Raw genomic sequence first — 23,081 nt, forward strand, 5'->3', positions numbered from 1 at the left:
GTACAAAGTGAGTGTTATAAGAAATAATCTGTAATATAAATCCCATATCCCGAAAATAAAAAGATTTCTTTAACATACCAAGGTCATAAAGCACCAAAAAAAATAATTCCATACAAATATTAACCAGTCAACATGTTCTTCCATATGCAAGTACATGAAACAGATCACTTTGATTCTTGAACTGCTCTTCAGACAGGGATAACCTTGATTCCAAAGTCTATTCGGGCATGGAACAACCAAAACACCACTCCAGAAGCAAAATGATTTCAGGAAAGAATTTAGAAGATATGAGTGAACACTATTTATTTTTTATCCTGGAACAATTTGAGACTATGCTGCCAAATTTTCCAACAACACTAGATTTTAGTGCTCCTATTCCAACATACTTCTACTCCTGTCACTAACAAGGAATTTGGCCACGCAGTTCCAAAAGCAATTGGGGTGCTCAGTGACCATTCATGGCTGTGGCCTGTCCTCACACACGCTGGAATCAGTGGGCAACACCCAAGTCTTCAGCCTGTCCACCAGCATCTTTTTGTGCCCAAACACAAGATTTCATCCTGTTTACCACCTTTGACCTCTCCCTCTAAACACAAATGAGCAGCAGGTCCAGAACCTGCATTCTGAAATGGAAACACAACAATTCGCTTTAATTACAGGCTGGATCTCCAAGTTAAAAGGACCCTGCTCACCCATCTGTCAGTCTCCACAGAACTCAGCTCCTCTGGGTGCTCACTGGAGCTAACAAGTATATGCAGACATTTACCCATCTAAAGAGAACAGAAATCAATGGTTGAGGTGATAAAATAGCTAAGTATTAACAAGCAAATAAAATACATACTATCTTGTCCCCACAGAATATTTCCTCAAAGCTTGCATTATTTATCTTACAAGCTATAGGTCTGGATTCTGGCAACCAAACCACAGGGTCTCTCTAAAAACAGCTCTGCTTCCTCACTGCTGGGGTTGGAAGCTCAGAGGAGGAAGAGCTATGACTGGAAGGAATGCTTGCAATTCATTTTTATATTTTTTCTCCATTACCACCATTCAGATATTAAGCAGCCTGTTACTCTCAAAGCTAGAAAAAAAAAAAATCTTAAAAAGAACTGACACCTGCTTATCCGGACAATTGTGAAAGGCCCATCTATAAATGCTGCCTTCCTCCTCCATATGTGAGAATAAACCACACACAAAACACTCACTGGAAATCTCACAGAAATATCTCCCACACTGTCCCCAACACCTCTCAAGTTCCAGTATTCTCTAGGACCATTTTGAGTGCTTTGCAGACACAGCCCAATTCCCTTCCAAGGGGCTCAACACCACACTGTACCTAGCCAGGCACTTCTGAGCTGGCTATTTCAGAACAAACTGGGTTTCACAAGCCCTGACAGACCAGAGGGCAATTTTCTCCCAGGAAAAGAGGGGAGTCTTGTTCTTCATCCTGTCCAAATGTCTTCATTTCTTCCCACCTTCAGTATTCCTTCTCCACAAAACTGGAGCCATATTGTCAAACCCAAAACTCATTAAAACCCAGGATTTTCTTTTTAACTCTCCTTCCAATTTTATTCTTTCCATGCCCTTCTCACCCTCTTTTCAACTCTCTTTCTCATGAATGATCTTCAGATCTCTTCTCCAACAGAAAACCACAATACACTTTTAATTACAAGGGAAAGCTTAGACTGTTGACAAGCTGTGACAAAGTAGTAAATCCAGGTATGAAATACTTACAAAAATACCCCAAAAAAAAGGACATTGAGAGATAAATGGAAGAAAGCATGGAAGTACCTGATTTTACTATTCTTTCTCTAGAAAATACTGTTTGTAGGTCTGAGGATCTCAAACTCATGCAAGCACCATAAACAGCCCACAAGTATTTCCCTTTGCACTCACTGCATAAGGAGATATAATGGGGCCTGGATTTGGGGGGGTTTATTTCCAAAAAATAGAGGAGTAACTGTGATGATCAGCCATCCTGCTCAAGCCCAAGCAGAAAACAGGACCAGCCAATCACACACAAATAACCAACGCTCTTCATCCTGGACTATGTGGAGAAATGTAACAATAAAATTACAACTAACTACTCTCCATACCCCATGAAGTTCTTCAAATCACCCATTTTTTATTATAGTTCATTATAATGGGGTTTTTCCCCTCCCTCTTTTTCATACTTTTCTTAAATGGCTGGCTGCATATATTTAATTGTATACTCCTCAGGGCAGGGACTATTCCTTAATTGTCTGTAAAGTCCAACTGCTACAAACAACAGTCCTGTGCAATGGTAAGTAATAAAAAACGAATAATGTTTTGTTGAGAAATAGTAATGCATTAATTATGCAAGATAACCTGGAAAATACAGAACTAGGGAAAAAAACATGCCCTTGTGAATCCATAACTCTTAAGCATCACTATCCAACAAATGGTTTATAATATTCCATTTCAGTATTATATTTTAATTTCTCTTGGGGTATGTAAAAACCATCTGTTCTGAAAGTTACCAAATGGGTATTGTTTACTCAGACATTCTACTGGGTCTAACCCCCTTCTACACTGTCAGTTAAACATACAGTATTTTAAATATACATTATGGAGCCAACTGTTGAAGCAGGCACTTAGAATGCAAAGAATATTCTACACATTAAAATATACATGAAAAATACTATCCAGGAGTTATATATAAAAAATACAGATTCTAAATTCGGTATTTAATAACTATGCAATTTAAAAAAGAACATTTTGTTTTTATTACTTACTGAACTAATTTCATGTCTTAAATCTACACTGCTGCAGACTTATACAAGCACAGAAGCTACTAAAACTGGTATAATTTTAAAACCAGAAGCAAACTTTTATTGCTGCACTATGCCCCTGAAAATGGGGTTGAATATAAAAACACTGACACCAAATTTGAAGAGCGTGAATTCTCTGCTTTAACATTTTTTTAAAATCTGTCCTCTAATCTTGACCGAGGTTTGAAAGTAGCAACTCTGTATTTTTCCAGTGTAAATGTTGTGCAAAAGCTTCACAAACATAGATCTAAATCTGCAATTGCCATTACTAAAATAAATGAAAAATCTATAAGCAGCAGTGAAACTGGCATGCAAATAAAAGAACTGTCAAGACATATACTGCCTAAAAATAAGCTTACAATAACTATTTTAAAGGCTGTGTGTGGTCTTACCCATATATTTTGGCAAGATGCACTTTCTCCAACCACAGCTAGATTCATCCAAAAGCAGTGGCACTGGAGAGTCTCTGTCTCACCTGTCAAACTTGAAGAACGTTGCTCAGCAGACCACCATGAGTCCATGGATAGGATCCACAGCACTCCAGCAGCTGTTCTTGATAAGTGTTCTCTAACTATCGAGGCAGGCGCTTCAGAAATGTTCTGCAAGAGGATCACCCTGAACATTTGTGCATTTCAAACCAAACCGAAACAGGAATATATCTAGAACAAGATTTTCAGGACATTTATGGCACAGCAGCATCAGTGACCTCGTACGTATCTCTGTCCCATACTTGGAAATATTCACAGAAAAGTCAGGTCTATTAAATTTACCTTAGAATTCAGCTTGATTTATTTCCCTCTCACAAACTACCACACCCTTCAAACTGCAGGCAATCAAATAAAACAACGAGAACTCTTAAATCTTAATATAGTCGAGGAAGATGAACTTTCCTCTTCTCGGTTCCTTCCCCACACACGGCATGGAAAATATTTTCACACCAACCTACAAAGAGATTAAGTGGGAAGGGGAGGTAAAATGCTGCCTGGCTACAGGAAAGGTAAGATTCAGTGAAAATGGGATGAAGCATGAAAAGCTGACAGCTTTAAACCAGCAGAAGAGGATATTTTGCCAACTAGAAAAATCTAATGAGAGAGTTTATCTGAATTCTGTCTATATAAAATAACTTTAACTGTTATTAAAAAGCACATAATTGCTAATTTCCAGAGGAAAGTGAATATTTTCTAAAAATAGGTGACTGCTTTCAACTGTTGAGATCTGCTCTGGTTGAACTTACCAGTAGCATTGTATCCTAGAAGCAAGAAAGGCTCTAGAGAGATTACTTTCACTTTTCCCTAGATATATTTAGTGTACTAACTAGCATAGTTAGGATATTATTTTTCTTTGGTTTTGTCAGTAGCATGTTTGAAATAAATTTTATTAAGTGGTAGTGTATGTAACATTGCATTGTGGGTAGCAGTTTCCTGCCTTAACCTAGCCACATCCTCAGCTGTTATATGAGACAAGTTTCCCATATTTTCTGCAAGTTGACTTTAAAAAAAAAAAAAAGAAAAAAAGAGAAGAAAAAGAGACAGGAGAAAATAGCTTAAAGGTTAGGATGATCTTAAACACCATATATACACTGACTGTTTAGAATGGCTGCATCTGATCTAAAGGGCTTTTTTTCTCAGTTGCTGCATAGCCTAAAAGATATGTATTTGAGGAACATAAGAAAAGTAATTCTTGTAAGAAAAAAAACAGTCTGAGCAGCAGGAAGAATCAAGATGAGACGCATCTGACCACTGAGATGTAGCCCCTTATTCAAAGCCTGATCAGGAGTTAAATTACTGGAGTACATCTTTGCTATGCTAAGAAGAAGTGAGAGCACTGGCAACTCACAGGAAATTTAAACAGCTTTTACAACTTGCTATGACATGATGTACTCACTGGTTAAGAGATGACCATCTTCTTAATCTAAATAATTTTAGGTTTAATGTGATCTTCAGCAGCCTGATTGCACCGTGCAGAAAACAGCCAACACTTGTTTATCCCAGAAATGTAACAGCACTTTTTCCCCCTCTATGTGCTTAGTGGTCCCAGGCACTGTCCAGTTCCAACTGCACCTTACCTAGAAAAAGGTTCTAAGGCAGAGAACAGAAAAGTCATCATGGAAAGGCAGCAGACAACACCCAGATGTTCACTGCTCCTGCTTGCACACACCACTAACTACCATTTCAAAATGAAGGAATGATAAAATAACGTTACTGTTGCAATTTTTTTTTAATCAACCAGCAGTTTTAGCTTTTCCTTGAGCAGATTAGTACAGAAGTGGTATCAGTAAACATATCATACATTCATATGACACACAAAGATTTTGGAATGAGGCAAGATACCCTAGTCTAACAGAAAAAGTTTCCTAAAACATGCAAATATTTGAATCCAGCAGTATGATAAATGTATTGGCTAAGAACCATCAGAAAACTCAGTCCTCTTCCTCTAAAACTTTTAATTACTCTTCAGTTTAAAAAGCAGAGCCAAGAGGAGAGGTTTCACTCCTTAAAGAGAAAAATAAAGCTGCTCTAGTGGAACAGATACATTACCAAGAGCTACAGGGAATACCAGCATCTCAGGAAACTGCACCAGGACATGCTGTATTATGAAAATCAGAATCTTGTTAGAGTATATATTGTAAAACTCACAAGCAAATGCAATTTAACAAGTTTGTCATCACACTGTTCTAAGCTGAATATTTATATCATTCCAGTTGGAGCATAGAAACAAACATTTAAGTACAAATAAACTTTCAGCAGGGTATCACACTGTTTATACGCTGGATGAACTTTTGAGTGACACAAGGCAAAATGTTTGGAAATAAAGCACAGCTCAAAAGCTCCAAAACACGTTTCAGAACCAGTGAAAGATGCAATTATCTTTTAGTGTCGCATTACAATTGACTTTTAAGATTTCATTTGTCGTCAAAGATCAAGCTCATAGTTTACCAGAGAAATTCCTTAGCATAATACTTTCTTTGTAAGAGTAATTGTGACTCCAAGCATCCCCTATGGAACTCTGAAGTGAACTTCCATTTTTGCAGATCTACCTTTTAAACAAGAGCCTGTCAGGCGCTGTCTGCAATCACGACACTGGTTTACCCAGTGGATTTTCAGGATTCTTGCATCTGCTTCCTTAGAAGGGCCAACTAAACCACAAGAAGCCACCAGTTTCACAGGTATTTGGTCTCCAGGTTTGGCTTTATAATGTCTCTATACTGAAAAAGCAGCACCTTTTTCAGTGACACTTTCTGCAAACTCCATCTCGATTACTCAGTTACGCTGTTTGCTTTTCTGCTTTTAATGGATTTTGCCTTATTAAATGAAGATGCTCTTGATCTGAACAGGTGAACAAGTACATAGTTAAAAGAAACCCTTAAAGACAATCATACCAAAACACAGCAACAAATTTATTCTCTAACTTTGCACACACAAGTGAAAGCATGAAAAAGCCATGCCAGAGAAATCCTGAGCACAGCATTTCAATGCCATAAATTTTTAAAATTCAGACTTCTGTAGCAAGTTCAATATTCTAGTACTAAAGATATGACTAAGAATAAATTGTGGAGTTTTAAAAATCAAACAACTTTTTCATATAAATGAAAACAACTATTTAAGATCAAGACATGAGTTATCTGTTATATAAAAACACTGTACCTACCTACCATCAAATTGAAAATGCTAAATATCTTCAGTGCATAACTGCAGTTGAAAAAACTTTGAATTGGAATTAAGAGTTCCACTAATAACAGAGGCAGCAACCTCCAAAAGCTTTTGCTGCATCACAAGTTGATTAAAACTTTAATGCACACACATATATTCAGTATAGATTAAAAGATTACCTTTTTCCCAACATTTTTATATCATTAGGGTTTAAGGTTTTTTTCACTGATGTTTTTAACCCTACTGTGAAAATACAAAAAATGGTAGGAATCCATCGTTAGGAGAATTAAATATCACCCTTACTTTTAAATGAGATGGGTTATTTGCAGAATACTCCTTTTTTATTTTATTATAGAATTCTATAAATTTGGCAATATTTAATAACTTTCAAAATACTGAATTAAGAACAACGTAATTTACCTTTCACAGTAATTATTAGGAAAGCAATTTTTATGAACAGTTTCATGCTGCTTTGATAAATATATAACAAAAATCAAAACACAATCTGTATTTTTCACAAAAAAAAAAAAAAAATCCTTTCTCATGTTTCTCTTCCCACAAAACAGAGAACCTGCTCTCCACCCACACCTCCAGCTATTCATATCACACCAGTGCTGGCCAATTTCTTACTGAGAAAGCTGAGGACAAAGAGGAAAATAAAAAAAGGAGAGCTGGCAGCTTCAAAGAGATGTAATTTATTATACAAATAACAGCTGAACAATATCTAGAATATGTTTTACACAGTCCTTCTGCACTCAAAAAAGTATGACAGAAAAAAGAAAAAAGAAATTAAACTCACTCAGCTAAAACTTAAAACTACAGAGCATCTGTGATACAATCAGAGTAATATGAAAAGTTCTAGATATAATGCCCAGAGAGGCAAAAAAATGAGATACTTTCTGAAAGATGTTTCCAATTTTGTTCTGAATCTGAGTGAGCAAATCAAGACTACTAATACACACTGTCTGTGCACATTATTCCTTACTACACACAGCATTTTGCAATTTATTTCAAAGCCTCTATTATAAACAAAAAAATACTGCTTTTGTTAACCCACTCCATCCCAGTGCAGTCAGGGCTTATGTTACACAATCAAAGTTACAGTATGTTAAGTATATAAAAAAATATTACACAGGCACACAGATGACATTAAGTATTTGAATCTTACATATGCATCAAATTTATGTTTCATTTTAAAACAAAGTGTTAACATTAACTGGTGAATGAAGTTATTTATAGTCTCCCCAAAAGTTTAAGACTGTTCTATTTCTCTTAAACACCAAAACTATAATAATGTAATTAATGTAAGAGCAATCAAAAGCTCCCAACCCTCACAGCTCACTGTGCTCCACAACGGCCACGGAGTTCCAAAGCATCACTGAGGCTGCAGCACACGACCAGTTATCATATCCAAATGACATATTTTGCCCCAAATATAAAGGAAACATAATTGCCTTTAATTTGCATCCCATAAAACTGCCAAGTAGTTTTGAAGGCATGTAAAGCAAGGCAGACATGATTTAAGATTTGCAAAGGAATCCCCAGACTAACACTCCTGTGACAGCCAATTACAGTAAAAAACACTGCCCCAACAAGCAGCCTGCTACTAGACCTTAGGAAAGGTAAAGTTTCTTACAATGAGTTACAGATTCACAAGTACAAGACGACAAGGAGAAAAAGTAAAACAGAAGGAATCCAGCCACCCAGCAAATATGAAGCAGACCCAAGATCGTGATACAATCCAAAGATGTAAATTATTGTAAATCATCACTGTTGTTCAGAATTTCACACAGCCACTTGTGCCAATTTTGCTCACTTTTCCACAGACACGATAATGAAGGAGGGAGAGGGAAGGGGAGGGGAGGAAAAAAAAAGGAAAAAAAAGGAGGGGGAAGAAGAGTGGGGGGAACCTGAACTGAGAGTACAAATGAAGTTCTGCTGTCCATATGCTTTAACTGTACAGAAGTTTGGGCTCTTACAGCATTTTGTACTCTCTCCAAAGCCTCATGAGTCACAAAAATTAAAAAGCTATATCCCTCTGGATGCCAGGAAGGGCCTTACCACGAGCCTTTTGTCAAAATACAAAAAATAAAAAAAAATTGAAAAATTAAAAAAAAAAAGAAAAAAGAAAAAAAAAAGGGAGAGAGAAAGAAAAAGCCACAGTGTAGGCAGTCCTACTTGGAGTCCTCTGATGTCACAGCCACATGACTCGCTCGCTCCAGTAACAGTGCTTGCAAAAAAAAGGAGTTTTAAAGCTTTTGCTTTTTTGGATTGTGTGAATGCTTCATTCGCCTCACAAACAACCACAGAACCACAAGTGCGGTGCAAACTTTCTCCAGGAGGACAGCAAAGAAGTCTCTGGTTTTTAAATGGTTAATCTCCGCAGGTCACTACCAGCCACTGAGACCAACAGAGTCAGTAAGTGCTCTCTAACCACAGTCTATGCAGTAATAGTAGGTCCTTCAAATATTTGCTCATTCTCTTTTTTTTTGTTTTGTTTCCTTGCTTTTCACATGTTACCAGTGCTACACAATTTTTTGACAGGGAAAAAACCAACTCTAGAGTCTATGAAATCCAGGGACACAGTGAAACTAAAACAAGGTTTGGCTATGGTTTGTGTTTTCAGTTTGAGGATCCAAGAAGTATTTACACCAGGAGGTGAAAGCTCCGCGTGAACCGAGAGGGACTATGGCATCAAACAGCCTGTTCAGCTCAGTGACACCATGTCAGCAAAACTTCTTTTGGGGTAAGTGCTGCAACATTTGAGCTTCTGTTTGCCGTTGTCAGGAGTTTTCTTTTAACAATGCTGGTTATAGTTATCTGAGCAAAGAAATGCTGAATGGGATGTTGAAGTGTTAAAATAGTATACCTGATTGTTGGGGTTTTTTTTGGGGGGGAAGTAACTGTAAATAACTTGTGCAGATTTAAGAACACATTTGTTCTTAACAAAGCTGACAGGCTGAGCAAAGGGAAGTCGGTGGCTGAGTCCTTAGTTTTGACAGCAGGTGTGCTCAGCTGTCACAGGGGTCAAGGTGTAGCTGCTCAAACGTGGAAGGGTCTGACAGGATCTGTTAAAACGTTTAATATTATCTTAGGGCAAGAGATAAAGCACTTAGTGAGCTAATCAACAACAGTACAGAGAATCTCATTCAGAACTCTGGTAACACTTTCAGATGTTTCCATCATGACTGCCTAATGAAAGAGATTGTAAAAGACTTAGATCACAGGAGTTCAGCCTGCTTGCTGTCTAAACCTGTTGAAAATGAGTAGTGGGTAGCACACAGCAGCCTGTCCTACCCAAAACTGCCCTATCATTGTTCCAGGCTTCTGATTTTTAAGCACACATCTCAGCTGAAGTTATCACTGCAAATCTGCAGCTCTCTAGTCCTCAGTTGCCCTCACTTCACAGCAAAGCTTACTAATATATATTCCACTGTAAAAGCAAGTTCTTCTCATTGTGCTTATTATGAACAAGGCAAAACACTCATGCATGAAAATATTAAGCTATGAAATAAAAAAAATACATGATCTAACATGCTGGTGAATTTTAAGTTTAATTGAAAGTGGGATTTAAAAAACTCTGTAGAAGAGCACTGCCAAATATTTACTTCAATATTCTGAGCTGTAAACACGGATTCCTTTAAGAAATCATGTATGAATACTGAGGTAATTATTTATATGCACTGTACTGCTCATAAAAATCATAAATACACCATATAATTGCACCTCTATAGTTGCTTACTTTGAAAAGCTTCTTCATCTCAGATACAGACTTAAAATCAGTAGCGAGCACCTCACTCATGAATATTAAATAGAACCAAATACAACTTTAAGTGATTTCTCTGTGAATAAAGTGAAGTTATATTTAAGGCACAGTGGCAAAAGCTTTATTCTAGTCACGTTTGATGAGCTGCAAGAAGTAGAGTCACAAAATTTTTTCACAACAGCTCTTACTGAGACAGATCAGGAAGACTAACTGAAAATTCTGAAAGCTCTAGGAAAAAAAACAGTGAAAACTTACAAGATTTTCTTAATGGTGTCCATCATGGTGAAATTATGTTAGGACCGTAGCTAAACCTATTTCTTTTCCTCCCTTGCCCTCCTTCTAAGAAAAACAACAATGGTAGAACCATTTTCAGTATATACATCCCCATTATTGTAATGAACTCGTGACTGGGGTTCCTTTCACCCCTCCTACTTCACACGCTTTGACTGGTTCCCAGTTAAGCACATGGATAATCTCTAAGACCGTGTGTAGGAACAAAAAGGAATAACAGGTTCTTCCAGGAGGAAAACCAATTTAATATATGATCTATAGATACCAGGAGATATGACATGACCTGTGGCTGGTCACGCAGCTGTAATACCCTGAACACTGAGCTGAAATGCAACCACCAACCCGGGAAAGCAGCTTTTCTACCCAAACTGGTATCTTAACGAAGCACAGCAGAAGCGTAGCCAGACCACATTATCCCAGTGTTTACAACAGGAAATACAGTTTACATGTATAGGGACTTTCTTTTGCTTTTACTTCCAAAAGAGATTAGAAGAAATTTAGTTGGCTAAAATTATCAAAACATGGAGTCTGACTGCTTAATTCACCTAATTCTGATAATTCCTAAAGCCAGTGGCAAATACTGTGATACTGTGATTAATACTTTCCACAAGCTTCACCAAATAGGGTTGGGTACCCAAAGTTCACCTTTGGACACACACAATAGATGCCAGGGATTACAAATCTCATCAAATCTATCAACGTGTAAGCAATATACCTTGAGCTGAAGCCAAACATTTTAAAAATCCACTTTTATAAAAAGCAAACAGTTTATTTTAAAAAGTAGAAAAGCCAGAAGACTGGGTTACTTATGAAGTTGCTGATCAATGAACACACAATCTGTTCTTCCTTTCTGTACTGTCTGTATCTCCTTCTGCTCCAATCTCCTCCTGATTCCTTACAGGAATGGTGAATTTAATTGTTTCTCATCAGGAATTAACTGATGAAACAATGTCAAGTCAAAACAGGGGAAGGAAAACAGCGCTGTGATTAACCTGCTTGGTTGCTAATCTTTGCCATTAACCATATTCCTGAAAACTTTTATTCCACTTATTTTGTCTCTGCGCTCTTGACTTCATGTGAAAGGGAAAAACAAGAGTAGCAAAGAGGAAGGATCTTTTGTCCTGTTCATGCAAACACACAGACTCCTCTCCAGTTTAGTGTATTTGCATTAACTAGATACTGTGTTTCACATCCAATTTTTCCTGGTGTCAGTTATACACAGGGTTTGACTGCACCAAGCCTCTGTAAACCTTCTTAAGCTTCTAAATACAAGTGGATTTATTTCAGGCAGCAAAGGCTATTGCATTCACATCCATGGCCACTGAAGGGGGAAAATTGGCTCAAAATGAGCACTATTAAAAAAAAAAAAAAGAAAAAAAAAAGACCCAGACACCGTATTTGTTATAAAATTTGGAAAACATCATTTACACAAAACATGTCAGAGACTGAAATCTTTTTGAAATGCCTCCAACAACAGTTACAATTTTAAAAAAGGAAAAGGCATTTCAGCTATATTCCGTGCATCCTCACAGGAGGATTTCACCAAAGAAAGGAAATCCGATCCCAACTTGGCTGATAATTCAGTCAGTTATTTCACACGTAATTTCTGGATGCTGATGCCAACAGAGAGACACAGTAAACCTAAAGTCTTCAAGTTAGCAACAACAAAAAAAATCTTATTTATTCATCAAAAAACCCCCAAACCTTTCCTACATCTCAGTTCTCAACTGCTTCACTATTTAATACGGAATCTTAGGGGGTTTTTTTATTTTATTTAAGATACTGATATGAGAGAAACAAAATTTTTTTTTATTAGCTGTGTATAGAAAGTAGAAGTTTTCTGTATGTTCCAGCTCTGTTTAACAGATTGGTATTATTGTGAATGCTAAGCAAAATCTCCGGAATCACTGTGCTTTGCATAAAATACAATTTGAAATGCCAGGACTTTAAAAAAATAATACTGAGAATTATGCAATAATGACTGTTCTCATGTGCCTTAGGAAAGCTGCAGCTTCACACTGAGGCTCTCGGTATCTGAGCCCTAAACCTGCAGAATTGCACTGCACCACTTACAGGCTTCTTGGTCAGCAAAATGCACTCATCTGTTTAATTATCTGTCTCAAATGGACTATTAATAGCCAACCTTATTTTAATCATCTACCTTGATGTACAATTTAGCAAGATCAAAATGTTCCAGTTTGTTAGAAGAACATCGAAACATCTGATGGTTAAATAAACTGGGAGAGGAAAAAAAAACCTAACTCATTAGGGGCACTAAGATTTTATCAAACATACAGGATTAATCTCTATTGAATAGAACCATTCACAAATCAAAACTTACTCCACTTCAATACTTTCATGCAGTGCTAATCAATTACAACCTTTTCTAGTTACTCAAAATCCATGTGCTTTTAATTTTATTCACTGGTGGTCTAAAATATAATATTCAGGCCAAGCTAAGTCATTTTGTATTGCAACTTTGCTTTTTTTCAATAAATATTCATCTAGAGGTTTTCTTAGAGAGAACTGCTCATATGAAGACTGTGGTAATATTTTTATACTGTACCTCCTTGTTGAAGCAAAAGGTTAGGGGTTACCTAAATACCTCAACTGTATATACAAAAAAAGGAAAAGGTAAGTATTCACATGAAAAATCCAAAGGGACTATATTATTTATTTTTGCATTTCCTATGATTAATGATGCACCAGTGCATACTTGAAAACTGAAGTCAAAATAGGGTAACACCTCAAATTCCTTTACAAACTGTACAAATATCAAACTTCCATGCTGTATTAACTACTCTACCAGAAATATTTAAATGCTCTGCCACCCCACATTAAGAGCATAACAATAATACTGAAATTCTCTCAAGCTGTGTGATTTCTTGGTCATGGTCAGACTTACATCAATCTTAAAACTGCACCCTATATCTTTATTTTTCCCGACTGCTTTTCAGCAGAGTTGTACTTTGTGAATAACAAGAAGCTCAGAGCAGTCTTAAGTAAATAACAAACATCTAATAATGCATCCATTTAAGTAAAAAGGGAGAAATAAAGCAGCAAATAATGTTTGCAAGAGATGCTAATTATGCAGTGCAGATTCAAGAGAGCCAGATAATCCCTTGTGTTTAGGGGCAGTCACACCTTGTGGCAGACACCCATCAACTGGCAACACGAGTAACAACTAGGAAGAAACACTTGATAAAACTCTAAGTGCAAAATGGTGAAAATGCAAGCAAAATTTGGTACTATGTCGTGCTCAAGTCCAGCTCACTCCGGTGGAAAGTGAAGCAGAGAGGGAAGGGCGGAATCAGCCCGTGCTGGCCAGGCTGGAAGGTGCTGAGCACCAGCGTGTCCTGCGCCCGCAGCCCGGGCAGCTGTCACAGCCCGGCACCTCCCGAAAATCAGCCCATCGGTACCTTCTCCTCTGTGCACCCAGCAAAAATCCACACTCTGCCTTGGAGTGAAGGAGCTGGTTCTGAACACTCATTAAATACACTCCATTAATAAGAATTACAATAAATTGCCATGTTTAATATGCCCTAGGGTATATAATATTTTAATTAAGGCAGCCTCAAGATAAATAGTGAGCTTAAGATGGTAAAACCTGAAGTATTTTAGGGTCTTAACTTCATCACAGAAAATCCAAGTTTCATACAAGCAGTTAAGAAACTGCAATGTGAAAATATACAACTGTTGTTTTCAACATAAAAAGTTAATTTGCATGGATGGGATAAATGCAGCATTTATTCTGATAAGCGTACTCAGAAATAAATCAGTAGACTTTGAGTTATTTCAGACAGATTTTCCTTGTAATTTTTGCCAGACTTAGGAATTAATCACAGATTTTCACCCGGAGACAGCAGCACCCACAAAGTGCAGAAAACTTCTCCCTCCTCACCACAGAACCCCCACAAGAATCGACTGTTATTGGCAAAATTGATTTTTCCTCACATTATATAAAATAGCTTTAATTTATATTAGATATCTTCATCTCAAACTGCCTTCTACAGTCTTATGGGAAACAGGCTAAGGAGGTCTATCGCCTGCTCTCAGGTGTTTTTGTTTTTAAGTTAATAAAGCTTAAATCTAAGAGCAGGTTTCCTTACATAAACACGCTCTCTTCTACAAATAAATACAAGACCTACCACTTAACATACTGAAAAGCACACGCTAAAGAGAATATTTTAAAGATGAGCACAAAGACAAAATAAACTCAGGTTACTGTATTGTAAAACAGTTTAACACTTCCAATAAAAAAAAAATTGTCCATTATTCATGCATCTGTTTCCTGTATATATTTTTTATTCCGCTTGTTACCATCCTGTGTACTGTTCCAGCCTTCTTCATGTAGCTCTAAGTTTCCTATTTCATGTATGAACTTGCCCCAGGAGGGAAAAATCCATAGGTTTTCTCCTGACTCACTTGAACTGCTGAAATCATTTTAATCAGAGCAATTAAGTTACTTTGCACAACCTCCTCCTTATTAAATGTTTTTGTTTGTAAAACTTAATCTTAGGATAGTAAAAGATTAAAGGGGAAAAGGCTACATTCTCCTCTAAGTACACAGGGTGCTTAAAAGTAAGGTATTTTTGTATGATGTTCACTGTATTCTTAATAGTTCTGAAAAGTATTTCTTCAACTCTAATAAAACTACCTTTATTTTAACAGCAAAGGGTAAAAACAGTTTCTTCTGCTGTCTGTCCCTTGAAAATGCCATATTCATTAGGGTCAGGCAGTTCTGGAATTAACAATAGTTTTAAGTTTTTATATGTTATAGCTAAAAACCCTATGGCAAAATTTTTTGGCAGGAATTCATTCAAATATGGTTACTATATTTCTGATAGACGTAGCTTATTTTGTGTCTCAAGTTTCATCAGAATTGCTAGCATTTCATAATGACCCAAAATTTATTATCATTTTCTTGATTAAGGAAAGTTAAAAGTCGATGACCTTACATACATTTATTTTCCCCTGAATTTATTTGAACCGTAAGTGTGCCAAACCATTGTTTACTTATCCCTCATGGTCAGATATCTTAGATTTAAATCTACTCTGTGGTTTACTAAAACAGAACGACAGAGCCACTGCCAGTTACATAATGTAATACTGTTCAGAGGAAAAGGACCCAGCCCGACCCCAATGACAATTCACACTCACAAGATGAGTTTGCATCTATATGCACATGCACATCAATCACCACGTGCTGGGAAGTGGCTCTGATGTAACAACTCAGAGCAGGGTGATGCTACAAGTGATTAATAATTGCTGAACTGAATTTGTTTGTCAGATGCATTTAATGTATATGATCCCATACATGCAAAGGTTGCTTGTATTTTTGTTAAGGAAGAACAATCTAAAAAAATAATTATGCATAAATATGTCCAGTGTTAACACCTTGCAATACCTGTAATTCATTTAAATACAAATCAGAAACTACAGAGTTAAAAACACATGATATTTTAATGTATCCATGTGTGGCACTAGAACAGGGTATTCTTTCTTTCAAGAAATGTTAATGAGCTGTGTATGTGCAAACACGCACATGTAAACACTTCAAGCCTCTAATTCCTACTAACTTATACTTCTAAAATTTTGAAATTCAAGTTAAAAAAAATAAACCAGTAATAGTGTAAATTTAGAAGACTTCTCTATTGGTACAATATTTTCTAGGCTAACATTGAAGTAGTAAAGGAGAATGTGCTACTGCGTTCAGGGTTGCCAGCAGTACCCAAAGAATGTTTACCACTCCTCACATCTAACTCTGCTAATCTGCAGTGAAGGAACTTGCCAGGGTCCTGTCTTAATATTTGTAAAAATAAAGTCTATTAATGCTATTATCATGTTCTGCATAAATTTTAAGTAATAGTGCCAGTAGGCAAACAATAGATGGCAGAAGTCCTGCTTTTAAAATACTTGATAATATTTCAGAGAAAGAAGTCTGGGAATCAGTCTCTTGGTATCTTCTTGCTTCTTCCCATAGTCCCATGATGAGAGAAACTGCTTTTGTGGACATTAGACTGGCCAAGTCTTAACTCACCTCAACTTCCAAAGTAAAAACACACATTTTAGCCAAAGTAGCCTTATTTGTAGGTCGACTGGTGTTTTTGACACAGTATATTTCCACTGAAAGGGTTCAAAAAAATAAGGCACACCACACTGGCATTGGAAGAACTGTGATACGAATGCAGAGTTGTTCTGCCAAGAACTGCTATTACTTCACAACTGTGCTTTTGCATTAATAGTATAATAGAGCAATAACTTACTATAAACACAAATCTTCATGTAGGATCAGCAAGAATAATTTTACATTATTCAAACAGGATTCAACAGAACTTCCAGGGCATTTTAAGACATAAGTAACAAAAAAAAAAAAAAAACAACAAAAAACAACCCCAAAACTTTCTGAAGACCATGTCAGAATTTGCTATTTTAGTTTTATCCTGTCTCCAAAAGCCTTTTAGGTGAACTGCTGTGGTATCTGTGTTCTTGCAGCATTTTCAGTGAAACTCCATGAATAACTTGTACTCAAAAGCATCATCTATTCAACTGAGAATCCTTCACCTTTAAATAGAAAACTTTTGGGAAAAAAGAAGTGTCACGTTTGCTCTGTAACACTGAAGGGACACATCTGGTCCAGCTTAGTGACTCTTTATTAGCAAGAGTTTAGTGATTAATGCTACCAGCTATTGTAATACCCAGCCCAGGAGCAGCTGTGTGACAGAGCTCTTACAGACTGCAGGGTATTTACTTCCTAACACAATCTGCAAAACTGATTCCTCCAAGTAAGACCATCAGTACAGATTCACATTAAGAGAGTTCACCATCTGCATTTTTCCAGTCAGTGGTATCAAGGTTTAACTCCGCTGCGTTTGGGTATTTGTGGAATAACCAAAGCACAACAATGAGTGGTTTATTTAAAACTGACAGCAGCAGAAAGCAGCAGCTATTTACTGAGGCGCCGGACCTCAGTGTACACCAGTAAAAATGTTCCCTTTTCCCAAAAGGATTTTCTGCATAAAGGGCATTCACTTTGCTTCCTTCCCACTCCTCTTACATCCAACTCTGTACATTCTAAACTAAGTGCTGTATTTTTCTTGCTATTCAGTATATTTTTATTTCCCCCTTTCTGATTAAATGGCATAAACAGAAACACTAAAACAAATTCAGAAGTTACACTCTTTACACCAACATTTTATTAAAGAAACCAACATTCAGAACAAGTCCAGTCATTTGTCAATAATAAAATAACAACATCTAGCTAACAAAAAGAAAAACAAACCCAACTTAATTTAGTCTCAAACAGGAACAAGGTTATCTTCCATAGTGCAAGTCATTTTCATCCTGGAGCAAGAACAATTTCATTCTAGTGCACCACTGTGTATTTCATATGCAAACACTGGAACAGCTTTTAATTTTATAGCATTTAAGGAAGAGGATCTAAAATCATGGTCTGTTATTCTGTATAGCAATTAATTCAGTCATGACCTTGTAATAATTTCAGGTTCTAAGCTCATTAAAGTAACATTTTAATACTACCTTTAAAAGTAAAAGCAAAATCATAATTACAGCTGAGCTACCTGTGTATTAATACACCTTAAAATAAATGAAGACTTGAGCTTTCCCAGATAAAAAGACAAATTATAATAATACACGAGGTACAAAACAAAGGCTTGAAAGAGTGTAATTTTATTACTTTGAATTATAATATTAATTTACTAACTAATTTCAAGGCACATGTGTAGTGCACATGTGAAAAATCTACTGAAAGGAGGCAGCTTACATACACACACACGAGCTGGAATGTTCCAATTCTGATCAAAGATGTTTGTAGCCGGATGTGTGGTTAATTCACTGATCAAATTTTCACAACTGAAGAACATCTTGAGACATATAGTCCTAGTTCCCAGTAGTGTGGGCTTTGTACTTCAGCATCAGAATTACTCTTCATGATTTCACATTTTAGGACATAACTCAAAAATAATATAACCTCTTTCTCACACTTCAAAAAAAAAAATAAAAGAGGAAGAAACAAAATAAAAGGCACTGGTTTTCAGTTTCAGCATTTTTAAAAAGGGCATAGTACGACTGAGTGAAATAAATTTAAAATACCCATAGAATCTGAACTCTAATCTTAGTGATATGTGCTTACAATGAGCTTGTGCTCGATAAAACCCATATGAAAATGTCAGGAGCTTGGATGCACAGCACACACACTCAATATGAGACACAAATCTGCCCTGAAATAATATACAGTAGCTCCTCAACATGCACAAAGGATTTTAAAATGCACTAAAACCTACAAAAATAGATACTGTCAGACTTCAGCACCAACTACTGAATCAACCAGATGCATTGAATAAATGCTACTTAATGGCTACTAATTTTATTTTATCAGCTTTGTATAAAATTAGAAGAATTTGAACTAAAAATTGTTTGAAGTCCTTTACATTTAATAATCTCACTTGCTTAGTGAACTGGCCAGAAGAGCAAATAGACACAATATATTGGCTTTTCTACTGAACAAATATGCATAAAATAAGAATAAACTAAATAAATTAATAAAGACACTTAAATGGACAACAATTTTACTAGTCTCAACACTGATTTAAATCAAAGATGTCTCTTTCTCTTCTTTACATACCTGGTTGTTATCAATTACTGATGTGTCTTCACCCCTTCTTGTTGCAAAACTTCCTTTAAAACTTACAGCACACACAGCACAACATTTGAGACCTCTACACATAAAAAACCTTTTTTTTTTCAGTAGCACAGAAAATCTGAAGGGGTTTTTAGGCTGACGATATCTTCACATAGAAACACAGAACGTCTGCAGACAGTAAGAAGCCTTTAGTAAGCCCTTTTGCTGCACCATAATAATCTGATCCAGAAATTCAAGGGTACCTTAAACAACGGGCTACCTGTTCTAGCCATGCTTAGGAATGTGGCCAAATCATTTTTATTGATTTAACCTTTATAGGAATGCTACATATCCTCAGAGCAAAACATTTCTAATGCATTTATAATATGATATACCTCTGAGAAGTTAGGAAAAAAAAAATCTTATGACAGATAGGCAAGCCCCCCTCCACTATTCTGTTTTTACCTATTTAGTAATCAATAGGCATTTGAGTGTTAGAATATTTTCTGAGTTTGTATGTGTCTGTATTCTTAGGATGAATCTAGAAACTGTAACACTTACAGAGGACAAGACTAATATCTGACCTGTCTTTGTTTAAGGAACAAGAACTGGTGACCTGATAGCCAAGACTGTAAATACTCCTTTCATTCTAGAGTTACACATCAATCATGTTACCTTGCAAACATATCAAGTTAAAACTTCCAGAATTTACAGTCCTTTTTGAATAAACTGAGCAGCATGTTAGTTATATTCAGAGAGCTTACAGAAGGTGGTTTGTGTATCTCACCAGAATTCTTAAAGAAGTATTTCTCAAATTCCCTCTTCATCAGAAATCTATTTCATATGTATTTCAAATCAGTATTTCTTGATGCCTGATCCATATTCTATTATTTTGAAGCTCAAGTTAGGAAAAATAGTGTGTTTTACTATTTGCTGTTCTATGGAATGTTACAAACCACACTTGAGCACTACCAGGAGTCACTTGTTTTTCAGAAAGTAAACTGTTCTGAGCTGCTCATTATGGTAAATCTCAGTGTAAAGCAGAAGTGAACACAGTGACTGCAGTCAGTCAAACAAAAGCCAATACATTTATGTTGCAAATTACATTATTTATATTTCTTATAAAGAAAATGGTGTGAGAGTTGTTTGGTTTAAAAAAATGGAAAGAAAAGAAAAAGCAGCAAAACACAACCAGAAACAAACAGAAATAGGTGCCAGCATGAAATTTTAGCATGTTATTCCTCACAACAGAAAGAAGTGCAGCCAGGCACAGTTTCAGTGGGCAATACACTAACACAAATCACCAAGTTTAGGAAGACCTAGTGCTACATTTTTTCTGGAGACAACAATGTCTGACACCACCTATATTCTCTCTCACCTACAAAGAAAGATGAAGCAATCCCACAAAGAAAGAAAAAACCAGTTAATTAGTGAGATAAGTGCCCATCTACACAAGTTAGACAAGTTAGGACATCAAAGCCATGAACTGTAATTAACACATGGCACATGGAAAAAGCTTGTATCTGCAAATTCTCACAGAATGGTATTGTCTTTTTTCACTATGAGCTTGGCTTTTGATTATTATAACATCACTAATTTGACTGCTAAGTTCTACATCACTTTGTTTCTTCATCCACTTTTCCTAAGAAATACTCTAAAGATAAATCCATTCCCAAATACACAACAATCCACACACAAAACCTCCCTTGACATGAGCCTTACACTTGGCTAAACGAGATGAAACTAAGACCTTGGTGTGACCTGCAGCAGGGATTTCTCCAAGGGAAGCCTAGTTCTACCTTCATTCATGGTTTACATGAACAGTAAGTGTGACCAGAAAAGTGCTTTGTACTACCACAGCCTGAGAGCACTCAATCACTTACCACACACAGACCGGGAACAATATTCATGAATAAATAACTAGTAACTCCAAGCCAGATCCTCTTGACACAAATCAGATCATACTTAATCAGACTTACTTGATTTCAACTTCAGTACATGTAGAATAACAGCTAACGGAGCAAGTGGAGAACACAACAACTCACAGATTTTAGAATTCAAAAACCCCTTTAGATGATACACATCCCAAAATCTTTGTAACTAACAGCCTGGTGCCCAGAGCTGTATCTCTCTTCAACTGTTACATCACAGAACAGAACTGTTGTCTCCTGCTATTACAGTGCACCTCAAGGGAGGACCAAGGTGATGCTGAAAAGCAGTGGAACATGTTAGAAGTGCAAGTTCTTACAGACACTGATGATGGAAAAAGGCCTTGCCTAAATGCAGCTACACTAATAAAACTAATTATAGTAGCACCGTTTTTAAAAAAAAAACATAACAGATACACTTGTACAAGAGGGTTTATTAGCACAGTATCCCTGACAAAAAATAACGTCTTTTGATGCTACAGAAAAGCTGCTGTGTGCTGGCGTGTGAGAAAGGTCAGATGGTGGAAAACTAACTTCATGCTCTTAACCTGTAAACTTTTTCCTTTCCCAACTACTACCAAACATCCTAGCAGGGGAGATCATGGCCTTTCCAAGAACTCACGTAGGGAACCTTTTGCTCTGTTCCGATGGAACAGAAGACGTGCACGTTCACCTTTGGGAGCTGTGGCCTCCGTGGCAGCTCTGAGCGAGTCTGTCTGCACAGGTCTGCCACAGAAAAACCCAATCCATGTTTTCAGTTAATTATAGCTTTCTACATACACACACACATATATATCCATACATGTCTGTAAAAAGCAATATATTTGACTACTCAAGTCTACATAGTATTAGAGAAGCAACTGTGATACCTCGGGAACCATAACACTTGTTTTCATGTTTGGAATAAGGGAAAATGAAGTCAGGAGGCAGCAGCCTCTGGGAATGTATTTTGTAAGGTTGTTTTATATGGACTTCAGCAGGAAAACCGTAGAGATAAGGAAAAGCTACCCTTGATTTGCAAGTGGGATTATACAACAAGAGAGGAGCACAAGAAAATTTGTGTCCTTGGTGACACACACAGAGGCTCATGGTGGTGGGAGCACTGAGCGTCAGACAACGCACAACTTTAGCTAACATGTGATTTGTGTAACACAGATGGTTTTCATAGCAATTCCAGTAATTCTTCCACATTTTCCAGCAGATTAGGGGTTTGGTTTAATGATTCTCCTTGCATTTTCTGATGGCGGAAGTAGCAGGAGAATTGCCAGAGTCAAAATACCTGGCTGTGAAATGGCAACTTGTCTTTTAGCACTCTGCTATCCATCCCTCGTGCTTCTGATCTTCTCAGTCTCCAGTCTTGAACTTAAGAGCTGGTCCCATTTGTAAATGCTAGTTCTTGGCTACTGGTCTTCTCTTTTTAGGGTGTTTCTCAGTATCTTCACACTACTCTGCTGTTTCCTCTATATTCTGACAGAGCAGGGCATATCTCCCACAGGAAGCTGATTCCAAACTTACCTGAAGGTGTTATGATCATAAACCAGATTACTAAAGCTTTTCAGCTGATTTTCACATGGCAATGGCTATCTGGTATGACTTTTACTGGTCCTGGTCCCACACAGAAGCCAGAACCATATGAAAATTCTAGACAGGTTAAGAAAAAACTGAACCCATCATTTCTTTAGCAGGAATATTGAAGACTATGTTTTTGTTATACACTTGGTCAGTGCCTACCACAAAATATTGATCCATAGGCATGACCCTTATAGGGCAACATATATCAGTAACAATGGCAGAACTTTTACAAACAGCATCATCAATTCAGCCTTGCTGAGCATGTCTGTTTTAGCCCAAAGTAAAGCTGTCTCCAAGGTTAACTTATTTTGATGCATATTTGAGAACTTTGTTCTAAAAAAAATATAAATAATAGAAAGGCATACTGATGACTCACAACATCAGGACTTGGTAATTTTGGTTCTTGCTGGAAGAATGCTTAGCAAATATTGTCAGCAAAGTGCT

At 36.7% G+C, this 23,081-nt stretch overlaps 2 protein-coding genes across 3 annotated transcripts in view; one reads left to right on the top strand and one right to left on the bottom strand.

The window, feature by feature from the left end:
* Nucleotides 1-23,081, bottom strand: part of SUPT3H (SPT3 homolog, SAGA and STAGA complex component) — a 279,283-nt gene that overhangs the window by 225,753 nt on the left and 30,449 nt on the right. The gene's annotated exons all lie outside the window — the stretch shown is intronic.
* RUNX2 (RUNX family transcription factor 2) overlaps nucleotides 9,113-23,081 on the top strand; it is a 158,136-nt gene continuing 144,167 nt past the window's right edge. Inside the window, exon 1 of the mRNA XM_071548206.1 lies at nucleotides 9,113-9,185. Within this exon, the coding sequence (XP_071404307.1) occupies nucleotides 9,128-9,185 (58 nt within the window). The 5' untranslated portion in view covers nucleotides 9,113-9,127. The remainder of the gene's footprint in view (nucleotides 9,186-23,081) is intronic.

Source organism: Pithys albifrons, chromosome 2 (genome assembly GCF_047495875.1).
Source record: "Pithys albifrons albifrons isolate INPA30051 chromosome 2, PitAlb_v1, whole genome shotgun sequence".
NCBI classification, from domain to species: Eukaryota; Metazoa; Chordata; class Aves; order Passeriformes; family Thamnophilidae; genus Pithys; species Pithys albifrons.